Genomic DNA, 20,136 nt, shown 5'->3' with positions numbered 1-20,136 from the left:
GCTAGTGGACTCTCTATTGACACTCGTCCTTGCTGGCTTGCCGACTTCGATGAAGAAAGCCACCATATGGAGAAGCCCATGGGGCAAGGAACTAAGGGGGGCCTCTGGCTAGCAGCCAGCAAGGGACTGAGACCCTCTGTCTGACGGAGAAGTGAGTCCTGCCAACAGCTATGTGAGGTTGGAAGTGGATCCTTCCCTAATCACAACTCAGATGAGACATCAGCCCTGGGACCTTGACTGCAACCTTGTAAAAGACCCAGAAGCACAGAGCCTGGCTGAGCCAACTCAGACTCTCCATCTACAGAAACTGTGAGATAAAGCATATGTGTAGTTTGAAGCCACTAACTTTGTGGTAATTTGTTAAGCAGCAGTTGAGAACTAATATACCAGTGATATGAACTACAAAGCTTCCTTAGTATAGGAACTACTACACTTAAAAAAAAAGGAGAGAGATGCCTGGCTGGCTCAGTTGGAAGAACATGCAACACTTGACCTCAGGGTTGTGAGTTTCAACCCCATGTTGGATGTAGAGATTGCTTAAAATTAAAATCTTTATTTATTTGTAAAGATTTTATTTATTTGAGAAAGTGAGCAAGTGACAGAGAGAGAGAGCATAAGTGGGGATAGGGACAGAGGGAAAGAGAGAGACATGGACTCTGCCGAGCAGGGAGCCCGATGCGGGGCTCGCTCCCAGGACCCTGGGATCATGACCTGAGCCGAAGGCAGACGCTTAACTGAGAGCCACCCAACTGTCCCAAAATTAAAATCTTAAAAAAAAATAGAAAAAAAGTATGGTGCCCGGGTAGCTCAGTCAGTTAGGCATCCAACTCTTCACTTTGGCTCAGGGTTTTGGAATCAGTCCCCTGTCGGGCTCCATGCTCAGCAGGGAGTCTGCTTGAGATTCTCTCTCTCCCTCTGTCCCTCCCCCCACTCTCTAAATAAAAAAAATCTTTAAAAAAAGAGGGAAAACAAACCATACATTGAAAATCATATATGTGTGTGTACGTATACGCAGCTATGCACGTATGCATGTTTGTACTTGTATTTATATATTTATATGTGTATAGATGACATGTACATCAAAAAACATAAGAAAATTATGTTAACATCAAATGTACTTGTCCTAACAGCCATATCAATAAATGCAAATGGCTTAACTCATTAAAAAAACATCAGATTTGATCAGAGACCAATATTATACATACAGGAGACATATATACAACATACTGATTGAGAAAAGTTATGAATAAAGGATGGATAAGGCTATGTTAAGCAAATGCAAATAAAAGGAAAGAAGGCATCAAGATTTCAATTTCAGAGAAAGGGGGGATTCAAGCCAAAAGCATGAAATGAGACAAAGAAGACTACTTAAAAATGCTAAAATAAAGAACACAATGTGCAATGCAGATGTAACAAATATGAATAATTATGCAGAAAACAACACAGTGACAACTTTCCTGAAGCAGAAACTATAGGTGATATAAAAAGAAACAGACAAAACAAAGAATAGACTTTAACTGTCCTTTCTATGTCTGAAAAACACCAAATGGACCAGAAAAATATAGATAAAAAAAGATTTACAAAATGAAATCAATAAATTCAATCTTATAGATACATATGTATGTCAAGGTCTGACCCTGAAAATAAAACAACTTTTCAGATGTGCAGTGAACATTAATGAAAGCTACCTATTGGGTCATAAGAAAACCACAGTAAATTCTATAAGATAGGAATAATAACACAAACACTCTCTGATCACAATAAATTAAAAACAAAATCAGAAAACAAGCTCTTTCATCTGTAAATTTTAAACTCCAACAATTGCTAGTTCAAAGGCAAACTTTCAGATTTTCTGGAAAATAATAATGAAAACACATTTCAGAACATTTGGAATTCATCTAAACCAGTGTTCAATGAAATATTCATAGCATCAAATACTTATATTAGTAAACAGGAGAATGAAAATACGTAAATCAACCCAGCTCAAAAGTTAGGAAAATGGGGCGCCTGGGTGACTCAGTTGGTTAAGTGTCTGACTCTCGATCTCAGCTCAGGTTTTGATCTCAGGGTCATGAGTTCAAGCCCAGCATTGGGCTCCATACTGGGCGTGGAGCCTACTTAAAACAAAACAAAAAATACCACAAAAAAACAAAACCAAGAGAGCCTGCTCATTTATGCACTTTATTGGCTTTTCTCCCTTTAGTGTGTCAGTTCCTGCTCTCTTTGTGCTTCCTGGGATCCCCTTTATACAAACTGTTAAAACCATAAGTAAATAAGTGACTGAGTGAATAAACAAACCAAAGGAGAACACAAGAATGGAATTTTAAAAAAATGAAGAAACCAAATGCAATACAGAACAGTGATGGAACGTAATGGTAAAGCAGAATGAATACATCAATACACATTCATGTTTGTTAGGAAAAAATGTCTACCTAGCTCTGCCCACGAAATGTCCTAGAAGCAGGGTTACCTATGTGATAAAGAACACCCCTAACACCCAGACTTTATTCTCCAATAGCATTCTCTATTAACAAGAACCAAGGCTCGTTCAGAAATGGGTGATACCAGATCTGGGTACAGGGAAGGTACAAGGTGAGCCTAAAACAAGTTATTTTGTTCAAAAAGCAAAAGCAAGCAGTCAAAATTAATAGAGCCATGGCAAAACAGAGATAGGAGCAAGACTGAAGACATCCACACAAGCCGAAGATGTGTGGAATAAGGCATGGATTTTTAATGAGGGGGCTGAAACACACCGACTCAGTAAAAATTCCTACGTCCAGAGGCGCCTGGGGGGCTCAGTCGGTGAAGCGGCTGCCTGCGGCTCAGGTCATGACCCCAGGGTCCTGGATCGAGCCCCATGTCGGGCTCCCTGCTCATCAGCGAGTCTGCTTCCCCTCTATCCTCCCCTCCCGTGCTCTCTCTCTCAAATAAATTAAAGCTTTAAAAAAATAAATTCCTAAGTTCATAATGATACCAACACAGAAAACGTCCTAAAATCTCAAGTCGCCATTTAAGATGACTAATAACCCACTTCTTGAATTTGAACATTGGTAAATAAAGGGGGAAAAACAAAGCATCAATCATGCATGACCGCTTAGAAGGAAGTGACCAAATAGATGTGATGAAGGAAAGCTTCAGGATGAAGAATGCCAGTTAATAAAATAGAAGGAGTAAAGAATTATAAAGTCATCCTGTAACCCTTAATAAAATGGTTGACCCATACAAGGATTATCAAACATTTCTCATTTGTTGATGGGAAACCATTCACATAGTGCCAAAGTGACACCACATCGTTAGCTACAAGGGAAAACAATGAAGGGATCACACTGTCATGCCAAGCCAGAGATTTAATAGTGGGCCACCCAGGTATTAATATCTCCTCTTATCTAATATTAATTCTAGCAAAAATGTTTAACTCGAATCCTTTAAGCCTTGAGATCTAATTTCCAGTTTATAGGAAATACAAGGTACGTGGGCAGCACAGTAAGTGATACAATGAGGAAGCAATCAGAAAACTCCAGAGGGTGGGAAACTGGCCTCCGCTCATCTGGAAGTCTGGGCTATGGGAAAAAAGTAGGATAGGGGAACTGTTCTAAAGTAGAAAAGAATTAAGAGGCATAATGACCAGATACATCATGCTCCCCTGGGTTCTAACCTGAGTTGGACAAATCAGCTTTAGATACATTTTGGAGGGGCGCCTGGGTGGCTCAGTCAGTGACCTTCGGCTCAGGTCATGATCTCAGGGTCCTAGGATCCTTGATCCACTCCACGCTCAGCAGGGAGTCTGCTTCTCCATCTCCCCCGTCTCCCCACTGGTGCTCTCCATCTCCACCCCTGCCCATGGTGCTCTCAAATAAATAAATAAAATCTTTAAAAAATACATTTAAGAAAAAATGAGACTATCTGAATTTGGATTGAATTTAGATAACATGAAAATGTACTGACTGAGGAAAGATCATTAACAAAATATCTGGTTATAAAATAGCAGAGAGTATGATCTTCTTTTGGTAAAAGGTAGTGTGTATGCACATGTGTACACATATATGCACATAAATACCTATGCACATAAAAAGATACAGATATAGAATAAAAAGCCATCAATTACAATCTCTGAGTGACAGAACATCGTGCTTTATTTTCTTATGTTGCTTTTATGTATTTTCTAACTTTGTACAATGCATATATACTTCTCTGGTAATAATAAAGGGTAACTTTCAGAAAAGTCAGTACAGTTTTACAGTGTTAATATCCTATCTGTATCTACTGAAGGATGTAAGCATCAAAATACTTGAAATAACATTTGCTACTAAACCATATGTAGAAATTTCAAATACAGATATTTAAAACCGACCATACTACTGAGGCTGCTCTGAAAGGACTTATTACCTTTTAATCATTATTACCCTAAATGTCACCTTTGTCATGTTCTTCAATAACCCTTGTCAAAAGGAATTAGTGTCACATGCCAAAAAAATTTCAACTCAAGAGGTCATTTCAGTCCAAATTCCCTAGAGAAATTCTTGCCTCACCTCCTTCCTCTGATGGTTGGGGCTCAGGTCCTTTGCCCTTGAACTGGATCACTGGGGGCTGAACCCATGTGTATGAAGATCCTTCATCTAGTGTCTGAAGGGTCACTGTCTACAAAAGGATTTCCTGTTCCAGAGCATGGGCTTACACCTAGAGACAAGCAAATCATTAAGCTTTAAGGATATCAAGAATTTAACAGAGATTGAACCTCTGGAGGAGTCCACAAGAAATATTCTCCAAGAGACTAGGAAAAAAATGTGAGAAACCAGGGCCTTATTTACCTTCTGGGGCACTGAGAAGCGGCCAGAAAGCAAAATTTGATCAGGTCTTGTTTCTGTCATTTCACTGTTGGCCGTGTGGTCTTGGCCAAGTTACCCAACCTCTCTGAACTTAGTTTTCCATGTGTGCAAATTGGGAATGATTTCACCTACTTCTTTGTTGCTGTGAGCTGAGTGACCTGTAAAGTAAGGAGCATGATGCTCCTCATTCTATCTGAAATACAGAATGCCTTCAGTATCCTTGCTCACCATCCCAGAATCTGCTGTTCCCCACTTTCCCTCTTTACTGGGCTGGCTTAGCAAGAAGCTCAGTTCCCTGCTGAATGCTGGGTTTTCCCATTGTTCTCTGAGTTCCACAACTGAGAAAGTTTTGTTCCAAGCTTTCCACAACCGTATCAGACCAGTGTCTTCCTACTTGTACATTTCTTTCCTTCCAGATCCTCCAGCATGGTCACTGTCTGCTCTCTGCTCTCTGGATGCTGCTCCCGCACCCAGGCCTGCAGCTCCTCGGGCAGGATGGTCAGGAACTGCTCCAGCACCAGCAGCTCCACGATCTGTTCCTTGCTGTGGGTCTCGGGCCTGAGCCACTGACAGCAGAACTCCCGGAGCCGGCTCAGGGCCAGACCGGGTCCAAGGGAACCCTGGTAGCAGAAGTGTTTGAACTGTTGCCTGAAAATCTCCCAAGCAGGGGGGCTGGTCCTCCGGAAAGCTGAGAGCCTGATCCCTGGGGTGGTCCTCCTCCAACTCCACCTTCACCATCTCAGGCCCCTGCTGACCCATCCGGCTTCGAACAACTGGCCAGCAGACTTTCTTGTGTCCACAGCCATCCTGCCTGGCTTCTGCTGGAGTGTAAACTGGAGACTTCTGAGGGCATTCTAGCGAACAGAATTTAAGGAGATAAATGGCAAAGCTGTGAAGAACCCACAAAGGAGGACCTGTAACCGGAGTAACTAATTTTATTCATTCATTAAATCCACAAGTATTTATTAATAGAGGCCTCCCTTGTGCAGAAAGTGTTCTACGTTCTTGAAATACATTCGAGCCCAAAGCAAAGCCCCCTGCCATCCTGGAGGTCGGCTGCACTTGGGGCGGTCAGCAGATACAAGTATGAACAGCATACGCGAGGTCAGACGGCGCTACGTTTTGGCAGGTGGGGGCAGGTGCAACGAGGAAACCAGCTGCGCGCGAGAAGCCTGCAAATCCGACAGTAATTACACCAATGAGGTCCCAGCCCAGAGCAAAACTTCCAAGACTTATCTGTGGGCGCCGGGTTTTCCGGACTCGAGTACTTCCGCCGCCACTGCCGGGAGAGAAGCAGTCAGGAATCCCCGTCAGAAAAACCGTGCCCTTTTCTCATGCGAATTTGGCGGAACGGAGGGCGAAGTCGCACTCCGGCTCCCACGGCGCCCGCGGCCCGGGCTGGGTCCCCGGAGAGGCCCGGCAGCCGGGCAGGGTCCTGCGTAGGCGGCCCTGAGGCCGGGCCTCCGCGGGGCCTTCACGCCGGGGCCCCCTCGCCTCCCAGCTCGTCGGAGCCCCCGCCGCTGGGCTCCGAGGCCGAACCCAGCACCGCAGCGCGAGGGACACGTCCTGCCTCCCGGTCGCCTCGCCCTCCGCAGCGCGCCGGGCCGGAGCCCGACTCCCGGAAGCGGCCGGCGGCTCCTGGAGGCCACGCCCCCTACGTCACTTCCGGCGCCTCCCGGAACACACAGAACAGGTTGGAAGAGCACACTATGCCGTTGAAAATAGGAAGTCATTTTCATTGACGTACACTTCTATTTCCGTCCGTTGTCTGAAATATTAGAAAATAAGTAGAATCCAGCATTTGAGACAAGAATGCTTGCCTTCCAGGAACATCCTGGATGGAAGAGGGAAAATGATTTGATTGTTGAGCCCATCTAATAAAAACAGGTTATCCTTGTGTGGTCTGTAATATACTAAAAACAAATGACAACAAAAGCTCGAGTTCAGTGAATAGATCTTGTCCTCAGCTGATGTACTCTTCAGGGTGTAAGCACACTCCAACCCGTCTTAGGGGTTAACTTGCGTCAAGCTTATGCGCTCCTTCTTGCTGACCTGAGTCTGTAGCAGAAATAACCGACTTCCCTTGGGATTTGCAGACCACTGGCCTTGAGGCGTGAAGGACTAGACCTTCCCAGAAGATAAGGCCTAGCTGCATTCGAAAATAGCCATGGAGTCCAGCAAGTCTGTTCAAGGTCACGTCCACATATGAGTAACCGCCTGGACACCTGCTTCTCCCCACGTAGCCCCCTCCCTTTCCCCATGCCTTCCCCTCTACAGCCCTCTGGCTTGCCCTGCATGGGGACGATGGTCCATCACCAGCCGTTCCAGGATTTGCTCCTTTGTATGCACGTCTGGCTTCATCCACTGATGGCAACGCTTAGAAATTCGTGGTGATCAAGGGCCTCCTGGTAGCAGAAGCGCCCGAAATGCTAGCGAGAGTTTTCAAAGAAGATGCACGTTCCCAGTCTAGACTGCTCCCAAGCATGTACTTCTCTTCCAGTTTCACTATGTGCAAATCTTCCTGTTCCTAGGGAGTGTGGACGACAGGAGTCAGGGTTACAGGCTGCGAAGGCTCAAGAGAAAACTCACTTGACTCACGGTAGATTTGGGGTGAAGGCTCTGGGACATCAGAACGTACTGTAAACAGAATAATCCGGGCAGCGAAGAACTTAGCTAAGCCCGTTAACTTTATATGATGGCAGCGATAAACCAAGCTGCACAGTTTAGGGACAAATCGTTGCCAAGGCTACGGAATCAAGTCTTTGCGGGCGGCCAGGAGCCGGAGAAACGCAGCGCGCCCCTCTCCCGCGCCTACAAGAACTCGGGGCTCTGGTCCGCGGGGTGAGGCGCTCCCGGCAGCCGGGGCTGGGCAGGCGGAGCAGAGGGCCGCCCCACATCCCTCGCCCCGACTCCAGCGTCCGTCCTCTGTCGGCGATGCACTGCGGAGCCCTGGGTCTTCGCCGGAGCGGGAGAGCAGAGCCTGAGCGCCGCAGGCCGAGCGGACGCGAGCACGCAGCTAGACGCCGTCGATCGCCGAGGAACCGGGTCCCCGAGAGGCTCCTTTTGTGTAAGAACCTGGAGGTTTGGGTTTGTCTAGGATCTGCGCTCTCGGCCCACGCCGTCGCGGTCCCCACGCCTGCCTCGGGTTCTCGGAGCCGCTCGCCCGGCCGCCCGCCCTGCCCCGCCACCTGCCCCGCGCGCACCCGGTCTCTCCTTGAGGGCAGGCTGGCGCCCGGCCTGTGGCCCCCGGACCCAGGTGGATTACTCCCCGGCTCTGCCCGGCCCCTTCCCCCGCGTTTCTCCGCGACGCGCACGGAAGCAAGGACCACATCACTTCGACGCGAACATCCGGGAGAAACACGCTTTGGTAGATCCTGCTGCGCGCCACAGCCCTCGGAACGCATTTCGTGGGACGCCAGCGGACAGCGCCGCTCAGGCGCATGGCGTAGACAGCGTTCGTGGCCTCTACCTGTGCGTCCGCCGGGGCGGCTTCAAGCTCCGACTTGGCTTGGCGGTGGCGCCCGGGGCGTGGGCAACGGTGGACGCCGCCGCGAACGGACATGGTTAGATGGGACTAACAGCTGGGATTGGTGAACTGGGCGCATTGCTGGGTGGGCCTCACCGGTGGGTGGGCCTCACCCAATCAGCTGAAGGCTTTAAGAGAAAAAAACAGATCCGCAAGAAGGACTTTTGCCCCAAAACTATAACGTGGAAATCCTGCCTGAGTTCTCACCCTGCCAACCTGCTTAGCAGGTTTCAGACTTAGCAACCCCCGCAATGGCCTGAGCCAATTCCTAAATAAATAAATAAACAAACAAACAAATAAATAAATAATCATATTCTATTTTTCTGGAGTACCTTTACTGATAAAATTCATCCTTAAAGTCCTACGAATGCCCATACCCATTTTCTTTATATACCGTACCAGTTCTTCCTGGCAGAATTGTTCCTTGATTTTTGCTCATTTATCTTTCCAATTAGATTATAATACATCGTGTGAATCCATATTTTACTTTTTGTATATACCCTTAAAATGCATGACATATATGTATGCAATGACCATTCTTTTCTTTTTTAAGACTTTATTTATTTGACAGAGAGAGATAGCGAGAGAGGGAACACAAGCAGGGGGAGCGGGAGAGGGAGAAGCAGGCTCCCGGCTGAGCAGGGAGCCCGATGCGGGGCTCGATCCCGGGACCCTGGGACCATGACCCGAGCCGAAGACAGACGCCCATCGACTGAGCCGCCCAGGCGCCCCTGCAATGACCATTCTTTGCACATGTAACATCTCCAGAAATCTGTACTAGTTAAATCACCAGGCAGAGAGCTGTTCTCTCTACTTTTTGAAAATGTTTGGCTGCAAAGGTCAAATTATTGACATTTACAGTATGTACTTATTATTTTCACTTAAGCTACATCAAGAAATAATCCTACTTTTAAAACTTCCTCAATTTATGGTTTCCCATTGTTTTGCAAGCAACCTATCAAAAAGGCCAAAGATGGGGCACCTAGGTGGCTCAGTCTGTTGAGCCTCTCAGTCTTGGTTTTGCTCAGGTCATGATCTCTTGGTGGTGAGACTGAGCCCACGATGGGATCCACACTCAGCGGGGAATCTGCGTAAAGATTCTCTCCCTCTGCCCCTCCCCACCGTGTACACTGGCTCTCTCAAATAAATAAATCTTTTTAAAGGTAAAAGTTGACTTCACCTTGTTTCTATTTTCTCTGCTATTAAACATAAACGCCTTCTGAAGTCATTCTCCAGAGAAGCAAATTCACATCTCCATGGCTCAGTAACATAATGAGCTGGAGGGTGATGCCAATGAGGTCTGGCCCAATAATGCCAGATCTTAATTTGTCAAAATAAAATGGAAATCCCAATTTTTACATAAAATCTCTAAATTTTTTAAGTTGGCAACAAATTCAATTCTTAAAAACAACCAATGAGCTACACAAGTGTCTGCCAAATGTATCTGAACCTTTGGCTGCCAGTTTTCATCTCTGGCATAATTCCGACTGCCAAAAAGCTCAGTGCATCAGCACATTTCATGGGAGAATTCCTCCAGTTGGTTGAAAATTCCTCAAATATACAGGTCTTCTGTGAAAGCCTATATTTTAAATTTCAAGGTGTCTAACTTCAGGGAGATTTAACGTTGTATCCACTTATCTCTTATTTTTGTCATATTTATTGACTTCCTTCTGGCCTGGAAACTTCAACCTCCCAAGTATTTCCTACCTAAGCCTTGAAACAGGGCGAAACAATAGAAGTACTCTGATGGCAGTAGGTATGAACAATTAGCACCTCCAGAGTTTTCTTGGTTGGTATTTATTCATACCATCCCCATAAAAATAAGAATATAGTGAAATACCCAATTTTTATATATTTTCTAATTTATAAACTTTTTAATTTCTCATCTTAATAGTGAGAAGTATATTTCATTCAAGGTAGAAGACAACACCAATGATTCTCAGACTGTTTATTCCAAGGTTGAAAAGATAAACTAATGCATAATGAGGACAGAAGCATCCAGATGATTAGAGTGGACCGTGCGGGAGCTGAGCTTGAAACATCTACTGGTTTTTAGCATAAGAAAATCACAAGGATGCAGGAGAAGCCTTAGAGACTGTGGTACCTGATGTCTCTTCAATCCCACTACCAGTATGTGGTCAAGTTCAGCGGGAGTACTGGATGGCCAAAGGAAATTCTGGGATTTTTTTCCCCCAGAGAAGAAATGTGTATCACTGAGATTTAAAAGTACAAAAAGAGGACATATGAATAAAGTACAGAGTTAAGGATACAAATATACATCATAACTCTTTGCCAAAAACTGTGCCTTTCCCCGAAGTTGACAAAGTGCACAGCAAGGACTAAAATTTCATGTGCTGCTTTGGTATCTTTGAGCCTTGAGGGGACCCAGAGGCATAACCATGGGTTCTCCTGCTCTCGCTAGATATGCCTCCCACCCAGCAGGAAGTGCTCCCCGCCTGACTATTCCACATCAACTAGACTAGCTGTACCCCAGCTCATCCTCAACCTAAGAGGTTTCACCTCCTTGCCTGCACAGAAAATTATTCAAACAATGACATCCTCCCAAGAAAACCAGGGGTCACCTCATCCTCTTGTTTCTACAAAAGCCTGAATCCCAAAGCCCCTGTTTGTTCACTGGGCTCCCAAATGGCCCTGGGCTGTGTGATTGATAAGCTACTGTCAAGCCCATCTGTCCAGCGTCAGGTGTCCTGTGTTTGGCCATCCTCAGAATACTGAGGTGGACTACCCCCTCACCAACAGGGGGAAGGAGAGACAAAAGGGCAAGCTATAGTCATTTTATTTTTTATTTCTTTTTAAAGATTTTATTTATTTATTTTAGAGAAAGAGAGAGCATGCACAGAGGGAGGGGCAGAGGGAGAGGGACAAGCAGACTCTGCGGTGAGCATAGAGCCCAAGTGGGGCTCAATCCTATGATCCCGAGATCATGACCTGAGTTGAAATCAAGAGTCGAATGATCAACTGACTGAGCCACCCAATAGTCATTTTAAAACCTAATTCCTGGGGCACATGGCTGGCTCAGTCAGAAGAAAAGGCGACTCTTGATCTTTGGATCATCAGTTTGAGCCCCACGTTCGGTGTAGAGATTACTTAAATAAAAACTTAAAAAAACCCACAACTAACTCCCTAGCTTACCCCTCATTTACAAGACTTTAAAAACAACATCACATTCCCCACTCATCCTTCTAAGTTCTCCTTTGCAAGCATGCATACTAACAGTCTCAGTGGTCCTCTGTCCAAAACATGGAAGCCACTGTATCATCAAGATATTTAGGGTGTGATGATAGTGACCTCAAGAAGAAGTACAGACGGACCGCAAAGGACACTGGAAGACCAAGAGAAAGAGAAACTTTCAGAGCAGACACCAGCAGTATGTGAGCAGTCTGGTCCCATGATGTTACCAGCTTCTTTCAATCTGATGTATGACATTACAATCCATTCCAATTTGACTGCCTAGAATAATAATGAAATGGATATACCACATTCCTGATTTCTTGAATTTACTACACAGTGATAGGGTCTATCAATAGATAGGGTCTATTCATCATAGCTTTCTGAAGTGTTCAGTAAGTCCTGATTTATGATTAAAGGCTTTCTTACAATTAGGGTACACACACAGACTTCTGCCCTCTGTGGATTCTCTGATGACGAAGGCTTGAACTCTGAATGAAGGCTCGTCCACACTCCTCACACTGATGGGGCTTCTCCCCATTATGGATCCTCAGACGCTGAGTAAGGCTGGTGCTCCCTCGGAAAGCTTTCCCACATTCCTTACGTGTGTAGGGTTTCTCCCCAGTGTGGCTTCTCTGATGTTCCATGAGTCCTGACCTCTGACTGAAGGCCCTCCCACACTCATCACATGTGAAGGGTTTCTCTCTAATGTGGATCCTCAGATGTCCAATAAGGTGGGAGCTTTGACTAAAGGATTTACCGCACTCTTTACACCCATAGGGTCTCTTCCCAGTATGAATTCTCTGATGAAGAACCAGGCCTGTGTTTAGACTGAAGGCTTTCCCACATTCGTTACATTGATAGCATTTTATTTTATTATGAATTTCCTGGTGTGAAAGAAGGGCTGATTTATAACTGACAGCTTTCCCACATTGATTACAGTGATAAGGTTTCTCTCCAGTGTGGATTCTCCAGTGATGAACAAGCCCTGAGCTCTGAGCAAAGGCCTTTCCACACTCCTTACATTTGTGTCATTTTACTCCCGTGGGGTTGACCTTTTGCTGTTCTGATTTACCTTCATATTGAAAAGTTTCTCCATACCTTGCATCCTGGAAAACACTCAATGAATTCCTTTCTGCAGAAATCTGCTTTGGAGCTAATTCACCAGTCACAGTCCTGGTTTCATCTCCTGCTGGAAGAGCAAGTCAATTACTTAAATGCCACATGCCCATATAAGGGGTTTAATGGAAGATTAGGGTAAATAATCAAGAACCATCATCCTAATGGTTTTTGACACTCACTGCACCTATGAGTCATAGAGAATAAAAATAAATAAGTAAAAGCCTTTTGAGCCCTCACTGGGATCTAAAAACTCAAAATGGTAGGAAATGAAAATTTCCCAAGAATCTTCAAAAGGTCCCGCAATGTTTATATACCTTCCAGTTTTCACCCCCCCGTGTAGTCTTCCTATGCAGGATCTAGGCTGGCTTGTGACCTACTTCATTCAACAGAATGTGGTGGAAGAAAAGCTGTGTCAGCTCAAAGACAGAGACTTTTTACACAGGTGCACTTGCATCTCTGCGATCCCTGAGCGACCGTGTGAGAAGGGTGGACAGTCGGCTAGAGAGACTACAGGAGGAGCGAATGAGAACCTGAGGCTTAGCTGCCCCAGAGTCTCACTAAGTGCAATTTTCTGGCCGTCTCCTGCTCAGGTATGAGCCAAGGGAGTAAAGTATTTTGGGCATCCCGGTCCAGGAAGCCCCTGGCTAACTACAGCTCACACCGGCACCACAAGCAGCAGAGACATCACCCTGCTTCTTGTAGTCACCCTCAGAGCCGCAGGACAGAATATAAGGGATGTTCCCTTCAGCCACTAGGTTTTGGGGGTGGTTTGGTACATGGAAATAAACAGCTGATCAGCCAGCCTTTGGTGATAGGACAACACCATGAGCTAGGTAATAGATATAGAAACTGAAACTGAAAACTTACATAAGTGGCCTATGATCACATGGCAGGTAAGCAGTCAAGTCTGGCCTAGAACACAGGTCTGTGGGAATCCAAAGCCTGTGCTCTTTGTTTACTACAAAGGAATAGATACTTCTGGTAAAAATGTCAACAGTACAAAAGGTATGAAAGTAAAAAGTCCAAATCCTCATTTATCTTTCTCCACCACCCTATGTCCTCCCTTCCACTTTCTTCAGCAGTAACCATGGCAGCTTCGCAGTCTGTGTAACGCATCTCCTACTCTTCATTCAGCGGCTGTCAATCTGCGACTGCATTTATAGGAACTTTTTTTCTCCCAGTATTTTCAGACAAGTGCCAGCGATTTTTACATAAAGACACTCACTGAAGCATCATTCATAATAACAAAAATACTTGAAACAGCTTAAATGTACATCAGGAGAAGACTAGTAAGTTAATTATAACGTATGCATGCAACACAAAACTAAAGACGTATTAAAGAATAAAGTAGTTCTATGGATAAGAGCAGTATTGTTTCTTCAGGCTGTATCCAGGCCACACACATTTACTGCAACTGAGTGAAGGAACTAAGACCATGGCATCCACAGATTTAACTACAGCGGAAAGGCAGGACGGCAGAGAGGATTATCTTGTGCACCGCTGTGGCTGCAGTGCTTGCCATATTGCTGGACACACAGTTAATGCTCAATGAATGTCTGATGCATGAATGAATAACGTCCTGAATACTCGCATTAGGTTAATAAAAAAGAAGCAAAATACAAAGTGATGCGTATGTGTGTTAAGATGTACCCACATTTGTGTTAATCAGGGAGGCATGGAAAACGCTATCCTGAAGAAAGCTTTTTAGTTTCACAGATCCCTAGCAACAGCTGTGACATGTCATGCAGGCTATGCAGGAAAGCGCAAAGGTCGGTCAGGAGGCAGAAGGGGAGAATGGGGAGGGGAGATGGTCTAGAGCCTTTATTGGAGTTTTCCCAAGAAGGAATAGGCAAGGTAGGGTAGGTATGCTGAGATGGCTTAGGATTGGATAGTTTGAATAATTTTGGCCGGCTCTGGGCTGTAGGGATGTTCTCTAATGGTCCAATACCTGGCCCTGGGGTGATTTACAGCAGGGGAAATAGGGGCTTGGCGTGTGAGCGTTTGATAAAGGAGATGGCTAGGGAGTGGGCTCTGGATTGTTTGGTTTGTATATGAAAGGGGTGCTTGCAGGAGGGGTTCTCTGCTGTCTCTAGGAAACAGCTAGCCCTGGGAGGGGCAGTCTCACCAGGATCAAGGCCCCAAATGCCAGGGCATCAAGAATATAGAAAATAAGAAGAGTCAATACAGTATAACACTACTTGACCTAAAAGAGGGACAGGGGCTTGAAAAACACATGGAATGATTTTAGAATATATATTAGAGAATGTTAACAGTGGTTAACTCATGGGAATGGAACTTTTATTTTCATTTTATGTCCTTCTCTACCTACTACAATTTTAAACATATAAACCACTACTATTGTTCTATAATAGCACTTTTAATAACTAATTAAAAAATATAATACTAGGACCCATTATAGTAAATCTGTGGTAGATCTGGGCATCTATCTATCTATCTATATATATATATACACACACAGGAGGAGCGAATGAGAATAATGAGAATATATATATATATTTTTTAAGATTTTATTTTTTTATTTGACAGATCACAAGCAGGGGGAGTAGCAGAGGGAGAGGGAGAAGCAGGCTCCCCACTGGGCAGGGAGACCGACGTGAGGCTCAATCCCAGGACTCTGGGATCATGACTTCAGCCAAAGTCAGATGCTTAATTGACTGAGCCACCCAGGTGCCCCTGGGCATCTATATCTATATATATATATTTTAAAGATTTTATTTATTTATTTGAGAGAGAGAGAATGAGAGACAGAGAGCACGAGAGGGAAGAGGGTCAGAGGGAGAAGCAGACTCCCCACAGAGCAGGGAGCCCGATGTGGGACTCGATCCCGAGACTCCAGGATCATGACCTGAGCCGAAGGCAGTCGCTTAACCAACAGAGCCACCCAGGCACCCTGGGCATCTATATTTTTAAACAGCTCCTTGGTGATTTTGGATTCACAGTTAGAATTGAAGACCACTATCATAACCAGTAAAAACCAATAAAAAACCAACCACATATCCCAATTCAAAATTAAATCAGCTCTGGGGTGCCTGGGTGGCTCAGTTGGTTAAGCCTCTGACTCTTGGTTTCAGTTCAGGTTTATACCTCAGGGTCGAGACATGGAGCCCCGAGTGGGGTTCTGTGCTCAGTGCAGAGTCTGCTTGAGATTCTCTCTCCCTCTCCCTTCGCGCCTTCCCCCTCCCCTGCTCTAAAATAAATAAACCTTTTTTCTTTAAAGATTTTATTTACTTATTTGACAGAGAGAAAGAGGGAGAGAGAGAACACAAGCTGGGGAAGTGGCACGCGGAGGGAGAGGGAAAAGCAGGCTCTCCACAGAGCAGGGAGCCCGGTGTGGGGTTCGAACCCAGGACCCTGGGATCATGACCTGAGCCCAAGGCAGACACTCAACCAACTGAGCCACCCAGGAGCCCCTAAAATAAATAAATGAATCTTAAAAAAAAAATTAAATCTGCTCTGGATATGCTCACTTCTAAACAACCTTTTGGTGTTAAATTTATTCAATCCCCAGACATCATTTTTCTCACCAGAAATACTCCTTCCTAGCAGATGCTATATATGCAGTGCTTTCAAAAAAAAAAAAAAATCAGAAGATTCACATTTTAAGGCTTACCATTCTCTTGCACAGGACTGTACTCCCAAGGATTGCACTTTGGCTGGAGAGTCAGCAGCCACTCTGCAAGGCTTACGAGTCCTGCTCCCTTCCATAGCACTTCTTGTCTGTAGCGTGCACTGGCTTGAACCTAAGGATGTACAAATAGAGCTGGGTTTATAAAAGGATCAGAGATATCAGGCAATAGCTAAAACCTCAAAATTTGATTAAAAAAAATTTCTATGGATACAGGGAACAGAATAAAGAAACCAGTGTCTTAATCGATTCACAAAATAAATAAGTAGCACAGCTTTAAAGAAAAACAAAAAGAGGGTGCCTGGGTGGCTCAGTCGGTTAAGGTCATGATCCCAGGGTCCTGGGATTGAGCCCCACATCGGGCTGCTCGCTCAGGGGGAGTCGGCTTCTCCCTCTGACCCTCCCCCGTCTTGTGCTCTCTCTCACAAATAAATATAATCTTTAAAAAAAATCCCCTTGCTTACATATGCCCACTCTTTGCTGGTAGACCCTTGGTGCGCTAATAAATGAACAATGGATTAACCTTTTTCCACCTGTTGTCTTTTACCTCCGAGTTCTGTCTCCAGGTCCTCCAGCCCAGTCACCGCCTCCTCCCCGCTCCCCGGACGACATCCTCGCACCCGGGCCTGCAGCTCCTCGGGCAGGATGGTCAGGAACTGCTCCAGCACCAGCAGCTCCACGATCTGCTCCTTGCTGTGCGTCTCCGGCCGCAGCCACTGACGGCAGAGCTCCCGGAGCCGGCTCGGGGCCTCTCTGGTCCTGGGACCTCCTGGTAACAGAAGTGTCTGAAGCGTTGATGGAAAAGCTCCTGATGAAGGTGCACCTTGCCTAGCTGCCTAGGCTTCTGCTCCCAAGAATGGCCCTCCTCGTCGTGCACCTTCACTGCACTCAGCCCCTCCTGTTCCTCTGCAGTGTGGAGCACAGGAGTCGAGGCTGCGCCTTCTCTCAGCTCGGTGGACATCTTGCACGACAATCGCTCAGGACCGGAGTCACTTGTCTTACATCCCAGGAGTCAGGAAGAAACTCAGGATCGGGGTAGTCCTGTGGGAGGAGCACCCGCTCCTAACACCGCAAGGTAACCAGGGCAGTCAGGAGCTGCACGACTTCGGGCCGACTCACCAGCAGGGTGAGAACACTCCCGAGCAGTGTACGAACAACCCGCTAACATCCCCGGCACGGAGATGTGAGTCACTGAGAACGTGGGCCTGACTGCTGATACACAAAAACCAAAAAGCGACATAAACCGCAGTGTTAGAACTGCTATCGTGTGGGAAGAAGGCCACAGTCTCAGAAAGACACGGTACAAACGTAGAACGAAGAGCAGAGCACGTGAGCCACGCGCCAGGGCGCCCATTGGCTCCTGGGCTGCCAGGCCCCACGGGACGGGTGTCGGGCCGCCCCAGGCCCCTCGCGAGGGAAGGGCTGTCGTCCCACTCTCGAACGCCCACGACGTAGCGGGGCGCGGAGTGTCCGCAGTGTCCCCGGAAAAGCTCTGGGACCTTTAGGAGACTCCTGTCACTCGTCAGGGGGCGGAGACACGAAAGCCCCCCGAAGTGGCTACAGGGTTCGCCCGGGGAGCAGAGCACTGGGCACCTGTCGGTGCGGGCAGTCCCCGCGGGGTGACACGGAAGAACCCCGCTCTGGTGTGTCTCACTGTCGAAATACGAAACGAGGGACAAAGCGTCACGGAGGCGCGTCACCGCCCTCGCGCTCACGTGCGGGGGAGCCGGGACACCGCCTCAGCGGCCCGCGCTCCCGCCCTCCCTCTGCCGGCTGGGCCACAGGGCCGGGGTGCTGCAGCCGGCGCGCGTGCGAGCAACCGGAGCGGCGGGGCCGCCGCGGGGAAGGGAAAGCCTGGGGGCCACCGCTCCGGCTAACCCCGAGCGCAGGCGGCGCGCGGCTCAGGGCTCTCCGCCCCGTCGCCAGGCTACTTCCGGCGCCCGTCTAGGAATCCGGAGGCCCGTCCTCTCTATGGTCGCCGGGCTGGGCGGGGGCGCTTCTGCGCCTCAGGCCTCCGCCCGTCCGGCCGCGCGTGTGAAGCTCCGCTGCAGCTGACGTCACGGACATCACCCGCCAGGTGCTGAGACTCGCGCGCTCCGGATGCTAGCCTCCCGCTCAGCCCTCGTGCAGGGACGGGTCGACGCTCTCTCTGCATTTGGGGTGTGAGCTCTTTGCTGCGGGAACACCAAACTTCGGCTCCCATTTCCCTCTTTACTCAATTAATGATGCCTTTGCTGAATAGTAGCTTTTTCTTTGTAAATTAATAGACTTTATTTTTTTAAGAGTACTTTCAGGTTTACAGAAAAGAAGGATCAAGAAGTGCAGTTACCCATACGTCACCTCCTAACCACTCGCTCCACCAAGTTTCCGGGTGCTGTTGATATTTTGTGTTAGTATGGTATCTCTGTTAAAATTACTGAGCCAATACTGACACGGCGTTTTTTAACTAAAGTCCACAGTATACATGAAGGTTTACTCTTGTAGATTCTGTGGGTTTTGGAAAATATATGGACCAACCATTAGAATATCACACTAAAAATTTGCCTCCCCTAAAAATGCCCTGTGCTACATCTGTTCATCATCCCCACTGCCGGTGCCCCACAACTCTAGCAACCACTGATCTTTTTACTGTCTCCACAAGTTTTGCCTTTTCCAGAATGAATTATAGTTAAACTCATGGAGTTTAAAGCCTGTTTAGGTTGGCCCCTCTCACTTAGCAAAATGCATTTAGTGTTCCTCCATGGATTTTCAAGGCATGATACTTTATATCTTATTATTGGTTAATAATATTCTATTGTCTGGATATACCAGCTTGTTTATCCATTGACCTATTGACGGAAATCTTGTTTGCTTCTAAGTTTTGTCAATTATGAATAAAGCTTCTATGAACATCCTTACGCAGGGTTTTGTGTGGACGTAAGTCTTCAGTTCATCTGAGTAAACACCAAGGAATGCAATTGCTGGATCATAGAGTCAGAGAATGTTTAGTTTTGTAAGAAACTGCCAAACTGTTTTCCAAAGTGGTTGTGCTATTTTGCATTCCCACCAGAAACAAAAGAGTTCCCAGGGTTTCACATCCTCACCAGCAATTGATGTTGTCACTGTTCAGCAATTTAGCTATTCTAATAGGTATGTAGTGGTATCTCATTGTTTTAATTTGCATTTCCCTAATGACATATGATGTGAAGCATCTATTGAGATGGTTATTTGCCATCTGTATATCTTCTTCGGTGAGGTGTCTATTTAGATTTTTGTCCCATTTTTTAAAATTGAGGTTTTCTTATTGTTGAGTTTTAGGAGATACCAGTCCTTTATCAGATATGTGTTTTCCAAAGATTTTCTCCAAGTTTGTGATTTTTATCTCTTAACAGTGTCTTTCACAAAAAGAAGTTTTTATTTTTTAAAGATTTTATATATTAGAGAGAGAGTGGGAGAGAGAGGGAGAATCTGAAACAGACTCTGCATTGAGTGCAGAGCCCCACATGGGGCTTGATTCCAAGACCCAAGGTCACGACCTGGGCTGCTGAGCTGAAACCAAGAGTTGGAGGCTTAACTGGCTGAGCCACCCAGGTGCCCCACCAAAAAGAAGTTTTTAATGTAGGGGTGCCTGGGTGGCTCAGATGGTTAAGCATCTACCTTTGGCTCAGGTCATGATCCCAGGATCCTGGGATCGAACCCCACATTGGGCTCCCTGCTTGGTGGGGAGCCTGCCTCTCCCTCTCCTTCTATTGCTCCCCTTGCTTGTGCTCTCTTGCTCTATCAAATAAATAAATAAATAAAATCTTTTCTTTTTTAAGTTTTTAATGTAATGCAGTAGAATTACTTTT

General features: G+C 46.3%; 1 protein-coding gene across 1 annotated transcript; it reads right to left on the bottom strand.

The window, feature by feature from the left end:
• Positions 1–8,883: 8,883 nt before the first annotated feature.
• Positions 8,884–18,376, bottom strand: LOC112813481 (uncharacterized). The gene is given in 5 exon segments (XM_073889558.1): positions 8,884–11,983; positions 11,985–12,730; positions 16,857–17,145; positions 17,476–17,962; positions 18,270–18,376. Coding segments are annotated over 5 exon segments (1,698 nt in total). The 3' UTR covers positions 8,884–11,914.
• Between the last annotated feature and the right edge of the window lie 1,760 nt (positions 18,377–20,136).

The sequence above is a fragment of the Callorhinus ursinus genome, unplaced genomic scaffold (assembly GCF_003265705.2).
Source record: "Callorhinus ursinus isolate GAN/ISIS: 27379988/994484 unplaced genomic scaffold, GSC_fseal_2.0 scaffold109, whole genome shotgun sequence".
Taxonomy (NCBI): domain Eukaryota; kingdom Metazoa; phylum Chordata; class Mammalia; order Carnivora; family Otariidae; genus Callorhinus; species Callorhinus ursinus.
This window is presented reverse-complemented; position numbering and strand designations above follow the sequence as displayed.